This window comes from Daktulosphaira vitifoliae, unplaced genomic scaffold (genome assembly GCF_025091365.1).
Source record: "Daktulosphaira vitifoliae isolate Bord-2020 unplaced genomic scaffold, ASM2509136v1 Scaffold_4, whole genome shotgun sequence".
Lineage (NCBI taxonomy): Eukaryota > Metazoa > Arthropoda > Insecta > Hemiptera > Phylloxeridae > Daktulosphaira > Daktulosphaira vitifoliae.
Window position 1 is genome coordinate 12,642,777 of NW_026099575.1, and position 9,660 is coordinate 12,652,436.

Here is a 9,660-nt window from a genome sequence, read left to right on the forward strand (position 1 = left end):
TACTAAAATTAATTAAAAGAAGAAAATTAATAATATATTCATAATTCTACGTTTTTATTAAAAATGCAAATTTTAAAATAATTATAATACATTTGTTGTGTGCGAATATTAAAGTTGTTTTCCAAGGTATATGCAGGTGCGCACAAACGATCAGTGTTTGGACGACTAACAGCGTCGTCTGAACAATATTTTGAAACGTATATTATAAACAAGGCGCCCAATCGTGTGCGTGCGAGTACTGTTAAGCTGCAATCTTATGGACGGGTTTTGGACGACCGTCGTCCACCGGTAAAATATTAGTATATTGGTAATTTATTTTTAGAATTAATACATTAATACGCCCGTCTCTATCTCCTTCTATTTCCTATTTTCTCCTTCTATTTCCTATTTTACTAAGCCCCTCTCGTAAGCAACCTCTGGAACAATTTTACTGTTTTTCGCCCGTTAAAATTCCGATTTCTCTCCGATTGGTTGGGTTTGGGTTGCTATAATAGTATAATCGCTATTATTGTTATTTTCTACTACGACCTTTAAAATAATAATATGTGTATTGTGTTATATTTTATTATATTTAATTTGACAATTTTTTATATCTATAACTAGCGGTATTATATTTAAAGTCGCACCCACTCGCCGTCACTGCTACTAAAATAAATAACATTTTATCACCACTAATTTATTAATAAATAAATTCGAAAATTTTGATATCAACAATCAACGATGTCTGACCTCCAAGTTTCATTCGAAATACTTTATCTTAATTGGGATATAAATAAGGAAATAGCAGATCGTGTAGCTTTTGGTACCAATTTTTTAAAATTAAACACCATCTAAAGATTTGCATCGAAGAGTTTTTTATGATAGTGATTTTAATCACGTCATATATCATTATACTTTATCTAACTATGCCACGACCCCCCTGTGCTGGGTTTTTTTTATAATTACTCCTTAAAAATTACAATATTTAATTGCTATAATAAATATTTATTCATAAATTATACTTTTAAATCTAAGAATTACTAATTAGGATATAATTAGGGAAATATGAATTAATTTTGCTTTTGTCAACAGTCTATAGATTTGAATCGAAGCGTTTCTTATGACAGTAATTAAAATCACTGCCTGATGTAATCTATACTTATCTCAACTATCTTAAGTCCATGCTGTACCGCAATCCCACTGTGCTACCGTTTTTTTATTAGTGTATTAAATAATTTGGATGATCAGGCATTTTTAAGCAATTAACAACTGATAAAAGTTATATTCTGTTACGATCTGTAGGATTCATATGATTTGCTTAGTACATTTTTAATAACCTTATAAAAATTTCAGTAGAATTAAAATTATTATTCGGGTAATCACTTTTTAGTAACTTAATTTTTTTTACTTGAATGTATTACAAAGTCTTCAGAATTATTTTATATTTATCAACCAATTAGTTAGGTTTTATTTTTTACTTTTTTAATTAATTTTTATCATTAAATAATGATTGATTTACATGGCTAACATGAACCAACAACCAACCCAATTTGAAAGTAGAGCAGCTGCCTTAGTGAAAATTAAGATCGGCGCCACTGTTATAAACCCATCATAATTATTTTATAGGCAACTTTAAGTAAAAAGTGTCCTTGTAGCTTTTCTAATCTATATAGTATTTATTCCTTAAAATATTAAATAATAAAAACATAAATAATAATAATGTTATTATTATTGCAAATTATAATTCTATATAAATAAAAATATTGATAGATATATAAAAATAATTAATAAGTTTTAATTAATACAATATTTTAACTAGAAAAAAAGATCTTAAACGAGATACATTTTAAAGTATAATTAACTAAATTAATGGTGAAAAAAAAATTTAGGATTAATAAGAAATTATAGTAAATTTGAAGTAACAATAAATTTTTCATAAAAAAAGAATGACATGTTTATAGATAATTGAACAATTAATCATTTACAAAATAATTATAAAAATGGTAATTAAATTTAATATTATTTATATAAAGCAAATTCTTAATTGATAACACCTAATTTAATTTTGACTACAAAACAAATAATTTATAATGTAGTTTTTTAAGTTTTACTAAATTTAAGAAAATATTAATAAAACAATACAAATTTTAATTATAGTTATACATCTTGAGAATTAATACAAGTAGAGTATTAATAATTAATAATTACAAAAACAAGTTAATATATATTGAAGTTAATTTCAATACAAAAAATAAAAAAAACAGATCTATAAATAATATTATTAGAAAAAATGAGTGGTGTTCATCCCTTACAGTGATGAATCCTGTTATTTTAGGATTTTCTTACAAACATATAATAGGTATAATCAGTATTAATGTTACATTTTTAGTAATTGTTTTTGAACACACATTTAAATAGCTAAAAAAATACTTTATTAATTTAGATCTTAAAGATATGTATACTTAAATTTTATCTTGTACTATTTGATTCAAATACTTAGTTTTATGAAATAAGTATGTCTAAAATAAGTAATTAGTAATTACAAAACTCAGTACTCATTTTAATGGACGGAGTAAGTTTCATAAATAATAATATATTCACAAGCTATCACAATTATTGTAAATATGCAATATAAAAATATTGTTAGAATAATTGGAATGTTTTTATTATATTTATCAGTTTATTCGTCAAATAAAATTAATATTTTATCAAATAGAATAGAGTTAAAAATAAAAAAATATATAAAATTAATTCAATTTTATGATTTTGTTTCCATGTCAAATTTAGTTTGAGATTCCTTCAAATATTTTCTTTTCTTTACTTGAATATTAGTTTCAACTAAGTAAAAAGCTCCAGATGCAAGTAAAGCAAAGAAACTGGCAATTGCTACTCCAAAAGCCCATCCGAAAAAATTGTTGTCATGACCAGGCATCCATCCAGGTCTATTTGCAAATAAAGCAAATATTAAAACTGCAAGTGCAGCACAAATTCCTAAAAAAAAATTTAATTTTAATTTGTAAATAAATTATTATAAATCTTAGTAAGATATCTTGTTATCAATATATATTTTTAAATTTATTATTGTTTCGTAAACTCCATTTTTAATTTTATTTACCTGATACAACTAGTGTTATTCCTAAAATGAATGTTAATTTTATAAAACGTTTTTCTTCAGGANCCTAAAATGAATGTTAATTTTATAAAACGTTTTTCTTCAGGAGTACAACATAAGAGAAACATAAGAGAACCAACCGAAGAAAACAAAGTTCCCAAGAATGCAATTGTGTAGAAAAATTGAGTTGCCATTATGTTAACTATTTAAAAAAGTAAATATAAATGTAATCATATATATTATTATACATAAGAGTAACAATGTAAAGTTGATATCATACATGGCAATAAAAATCCTTTTATTTCATCATAACCTTTAGTGAATGGATCGAATATCCAATGACATCCAACAAAATGCCGACGTTCAGCAGGATCATTGGGATCAGGAAGAGAACGAAAACAGTGGGTCCATAATCCAAAACTATCCAATTTGGCCCCTAAAAAGAAAAAAAAACATTTTGAATAAAAGCTAAATTAAAAAATTTAATAATCAATTATTTAACATAGATACATAAATTACAATGAAATATTTTCTTAAAACATATAATATAATTAAATCAATATGCTTAATAAATATTATTTAAAGAAAACAGTTTTAAATAACAAATTTGATATCTCAACATTAAGACATAATGTTTAAACAATTTCTTTTTTTAAAAAATGGATTAATTTTTATACAATTTTTTTTTCATATTTTATACATTAAAATTATACTAAAATAATTTATTTGTAGAAAATATATTAAAATATTTTAGATTTAGATGAATAAATACTGGTAAATTACTTCTTCTTTAATTTCTACAGAAACATTTTTGAAGATAAAATACATTATATCAAATTCTACCATATTTCATATATTGTCAGCTTAGTGCAGAAATTCATGAACTTTTTTTAAATTTTTTTAGAATTTTGTTATTACACTCATTTAATAAATTATGAAATAATAGTTTTTTTTTTTTTTTTTTAAATAAGGTATTAAGGTTAAAAACACTACTTTTTACAATTTCAGAATTTCAGAGCATAAAGTCGCTAATATTGCAACAGTACATATTTTAGTTTTTCTAGGTTAAAAGGATAGTCAAAAAATGGTTATTTTATTTGAATAGCTATCAATAATAGTATGAGTATCACAAAAAAATATTTAAAAATTTTTTTTTTTATTATAGATAAAAATCTTATTCTGTCAAATTTTGAAATACATGCTGTTGCAGCATAAGGGATGTATGTTTGTTCATTAAATGGTAATAATAAATTAGTCTATGATATTACTATTTAATATGTGGTAGTAAAATATTCAATAATTAAACAATATAAACATTTTGAAATATCTAATTTTAAACTTTTTTTAATATTTTTCGAATACATGTAATGACATATGCCAAAGAATTATGACAAGTTATTAATAAATCAAAGTATTTGAATTTATTGATTAATTTTAAAAATTACCTGTAATTCTTGGATCACTGACAAGCCAACTAGTTGAAAAAAACGCAACAAAAACAAATACCAGAGCTAAAATATACAATCCAAGGGCTACATTACCAGCCAAACTACGTTTTTTCATTCTACAAAACATTTATTATATTTATAATTAAATTATTATTTATTAAAAAGTTTTTTCAATTGAATAAATATAAATTTAAATATAATTAAGGCAAGGAAGAAGAAGAAAAAGATAAATTTAAATATAATCCTTATAAAATATATTACAATTATTATAACACATAAAATGCAAACTATAAAGTGATATTTATTTAGCTCAAGTTTATATAAAAAGGATTATAACTTCTTAATATAATATTAAATTCAATTCTGTTCGCTGTGCTATATTTGCCATCCACTTTACAACAAGCATAAGTTTTGATAGGATGTTAAATATAAATTATGTAAATAATAAAAGTATTTGTGAATTTTAAAAAATTAGAATCGTAATGTTTTTTATTTTATTAATTTTTTTGTTATTTGTAATGTTTCTTAAATTATTATGAAGGAAGAAAGTAGCAAAACCTTACATAAGTACAATGTATTAGTTTTTGAGTATTTTAAAGCATTGTTCATCAATTAAAAATGTTACACACTAGGTTATTATTTATTTAATACAGGCAATTAAAAAAATAATTCTTAATAATAAAAATACAATACTACTTTTTAAAGTTTTTAAAGTACAGGTCATTGAAAAANATACAATACTACTTTTTATAGTTTTTAAAGTACAGGTCATTGAAAAAAATTATATTAGTCAAAAGTGATAAATTCTTATCATGCAAAATTATTTAGAAAACATAAAAAGGCCATACAAAAATATTATTTCATGTTATTCATTGTGATTTTGGGTTTCAGTATATTTTTATGAAATATGTATATTAGGATACCTCTAATTTTTTCATTTTTAATAAATCTTGTTCCCTGGATTTATATTTTTCTTTGAAGTAAAAAAAATTCTTTCCAAAATTTCAGCCTCTAACTCAATTTAAACTCGTACTTGTAGGTACTTGAAATGTGCCATTTAAATAACAGGGATTTTGAACTATTTTTTCTAAATTATCATGAAAGCAGAATAAAAACTACAAAAATATGAATTTTGTATAAATTGGGGCAGAGTTCTATGAACTTTATATAGAGTACTCAAAATATTATACAAACTATTATTTGAACATGTGTGATGCTAAAATTCATCAAATGTTATCAATGCTACATAAAGTTTAAGTTTCATAGGTTTTATATTTTTGTGTTTTTTTTTCAGCCTACAGGAGAATTTTGAAAAAAAAAAATCTCTATTATTTAAATAGCAAATTTGAAGTGCCTACAGATATGGTTTAAAATTGAGTTATCTGTATGAAATATTGGAAATAATTTGTTTTACCCAAAAAAAAAAAAAAAAAATGCTGCGAACAAGATTTGTTGAAAATGACCAAAATAAGAGATATCCTAATATATGTTCAGATTCCTTTTTTTATTATTTTTATTTTAAATAATAAATAGATAATTTTTTTTCAGGACAAATCTAGTACGTAGTTCAACTGAATTTTGTGAACCAAATCTTTTAAAAGTATTTAAATATTAATCAAGTGTTAGTTGAAAAATTTGTAAACTGAGGAATTTTTTATACTAAAACAAAAAGTATAATATTTTTTTAAAATTACAATGAAAGTATTCAGATCATATAACATATATTCAAGCTGTAAGTGGAAAAAAAGGCATTGTATTTTAATTAATAATTAATGATTACTAACTCTGATTAAAATAGAAAACTTGTAATGTATGCAATCTAATGATCTTTACTGGAGAAGCATTAGTATTCATAAAACATATTACACATAAAACTAATAGTAATTAAAATAATACATAATTTAGAGTCATTTAGGTTTCTAATGGTAAATGATTAATATTCCAAATGCCTACCTTAGGTCTTTGATAGAATCGTTAGACCCTGACATAATCTAGTAGATTGTAGTACAATACAAAATAAATCACACAACGAACAAGCTATTAATTTAATTTAATGTATTAGATTTAAGCAAACAATAAATAATAAAAAAATCAAAATTACATACTTTTTGTATTTACGAATGTGTTAAAATTTAAAATTTCACTAGATACCGCTATAACTAATTTTATGATATTATATTATTTTAATAATACCAATATTTTTTTATATATTCTGTACTAGAGTTAACAGGAGTAAAACTAAAATAAAACAGGAATAAAAGACCTCTTGGTAGAAGTTAAATTTTTTAAAACAGAAATTATAAAACAAGTAATGATAATAAAAACAAAGTAGGTCTGATGTGACAAGCCTTGTTGTGTTTATCGAGTCTGAAGATACTATTGGGTCACGCCCTTTGGTCATGTGTATATTCGAATGGTAGGAGTATGATTACAAATTGTTGATAGTTAAGAGTCATTAAACAATTTTCCCTCCAAACATAATCGTATTATGCTTTAACGATTTCCACCTCGAATAACTCCCAAGGAGTGTTAAATTTTTGTTAAGTAACACACTACCATAAATTTTTATTTTTTTCAAAAGTGGGTAATAATTATTAAACACATACTCTATGTAAATAATCCGAGGACGTTTATAACTTCAATTGTCAAAGAAAAATTCTTGAAACAAAAGAAATTATTTAAATTATTCTTACTAATTTTTATTTGAAGGTCCGTTTTCTTACGATTTATACATCACGTGGGAATATATTACGTGATCGTTAATGTGAGAATTTCAACTAACCGTCAGTTGCATAAATCTCAAGGATAAATAAAACATGTGCTTAACAATAAATGAATTTAAAAAATATAAAACTATTTAAGTTTACCTCGTCAAAATTAAGTTATAACAGAGCAAAATTTTAAGCTTATAAGATTGATTTGTGTCTTGTACTCATCAGTATAATTCATTTCTGACGGTTGATCTCTAAAATGAAATAAAGTATTTCTTGGTCTAGAATTCTTTTAATATAAAAAATTTAGTAAAGACAATATATATTAATAATATCTATCATAATAGAATTATGATAGACGCGTGCAATAGCGCAGGTTGCTATTATCAGAAGAGTACCCTTCAATATTTTTATGGTATAAAATAAAAATATTATGTTTAATTAAATAATATTTAATCAAAATATTTTTAAATATAATTTTGGTGGGAGACAAATAATGGAAAAGTATAGGGAAAAGAAGAAAAAGCTATGTATGAAATTACTAGAGAAATACAATGAAAGATACCGTGGTGCGTGTTGTTCGCTGACGATGTAGTGTTAATAGAAGAAAATAGGCAAGGAATGAATCAAAGGTTAGAGATGTGGAGATCAGCTCTTGAACGAAAAGGACAACACGAGGTAGGTGAAACGAAGAAATCAGTGACAAAGCGAGAACGTGATAAGAAAGATGGAAAGTTTTATGTATTTAGGATCAGTTGTGCAAAAGAACGGTGGTATTGACGAGGATGTTAGACACAGGATTAAGATGTAGAGTGGAAAAAAGCGTCTGGTGTGTTATGCTATAAAAAAAATTCCAGTAAGGCTGAAAGGTATGTTTTATAAGACTGTAGTGAGATCAGCTATGATGTATGGTTGATAGTGTTGAGAGGTAGAATGCTTAGATGGATGAGTGGAGTGACTATAGAAGATAAGATAAGGAACGAACATATAAGAGGGAGTATAGGTGTAACGTCAATTGTAGATAAGATGAGAGAAAATAGACTTAGATGGTTTGGTCATGTTATGAGGAGAGAAGAATTGGAAGCTGTAAGAACAGTTATAGAACTGAATGTCGAAGGAAGAAGAGATAGAGGAAGACCAAAAAAGAAATGGAAGGATGCTATTTAATGCGATATGAGAACAGCTGATAATAGCCTAGACGATGTAGGAGATTGTGTCAATTGGAAGTTTATGATAAAGATGGTCGACCCCAAGAAGTTGGGATAAAAGTGAGGTAAAGAAAAAAATATTTAAATATAATATTATACTACACTAACTTTTGATAACAAGGGGTTAATACTTATAAAGTTCTTACATTGATTATTAGCTATTTTCAGTGTTGAGAAGGAACGGATTCCTGGAACGAGTTCTTTTTGAAGGAACGATGCTAGGAACTGCTTCCTTTTAAAATAAAGGAACGAGGAAAATGAACAAATTCCATTTTTTAAGGAACGTGAACGGAAATTACAGTTCCTAAAAATTATTATAAACATGTTTTAGTGTAGTTTTCTTCGTATCTGAACATTAAAATATTAAGGTATTTTTAGTTGACTTTTGACAATGGAAGTCCCCTATATACCCAGCCGAGATCGTAGGCTGTTTAAATGAATCAATTGACTATAAATAGAGTTATTATCACATGTAGGTATACAGTAAATATTTAATATACAGGATGTTCAGTAAGTCAGGAAACGGGTTTCTATTGTTCTCATTGTTACAAACAATTTTTAACTCATTGTTACCAAACCCAACCGTTTCCTGACTTACTGAACACCTTGTAAATAATGCACCAAATATTATTGTCGTTTCTTGTTAACTAATATATGTTAAAGGTTTTGGGTTTTCTGATTTATTATTTCTAACTTATATATAGACAATAGACATTGGTCACGTTGACACAAGTCGTAAGCATTTACTACCTGCTTATAAATATAATTTTCGAATACTTTTAGATAAGGAATACTACAAATTTGTTTTGTATTCGACTGCTGATGAAAATTATTGATGACCGTTATCATGATCTCATTGCCACAATTTTTTAAATTACTTGGTTACATAAAAGGAACGAAGAGTGGAACGAGTTCTTATTTTGGAGGAACTGGATCTGGCAAGTTCCTTCTTAATATAAAGAACTATGATCTGGAACGAGTTCATATTTTAGAAAATGAACGGGGAACGGAACGAGTTCCATTTAAAAAGGAACTTTCCCAACACTGGCTATTTTTAAAAATACTGTTTTCAAACCGTATTTAAAAATATAGTTTAAAAAACTAAAAAAACACGCTTTTAAAGTACATCGAACTAAAAAGTTAAAAATAATTTTTAAAATAATTATGAACAAAAAATACTAGTATTATTGTGATAAAAGCGT

General features: G+C 25.0%; 1 protein-coding gene and 1 long non-coding RNA gene across 3 annotated transcripts; one reads left to right on the plus strand and one right to left on the minus strand.

Annotated features, from left to right (window-relative positions):
• Positions 1-1,914: 1,914 nt before the first annotated feature.
• Positions 1,915-6,899, minus strand: LOC126904687 (uncharacterized). Of its 2 annotated transcripts, XM_050683911.1 has the most exons (7): positions 6,645-6,899; positions 6,493-6,576; positions 4,537-4,655; positions 3,372-3,527; positions 3,158-3,293; positions 3,095-3,114; positions 1,916-2,970 (listed from the first exon to the last, which is right to left on the minus strand). In XM_050683911.1, exons 2-7 carry the CDS (start codon positions 6,525-6,527, stop codon positions 2,738-2,740), a joined length of 699 nt encoding a protein of 232 aa, XP_050539868.1. In that variant the 5' UTR covers positions 6,528-6,576; positions 6,645-6,899; the 3' UTR covers positions 1,916-2,737. The 2 variants fall into 2 exon arrangements, with proteins under 2 accessions (XP_050539869.1, XP_050539868.1); XM_050683912.1 differs by lacking the exon at positions 6,493-6,576 and having other exon boundaries at positions 1,915-2,970.
• Positions 3,198-4,563, plus strand: LOC126904688 (uncharacterized). Its single transcript, XR_007703797.1, has 3 exons — positions 3,198-3,305; positions 4,257-4,331; positions 4,475-4,563. It is a non-coding gene; the product is annotated as an uncharacterized LOC126904688 (long non-coding RNA).
• Positions 6,900-9,660: the final 2,761 nt, after the last annotated feature.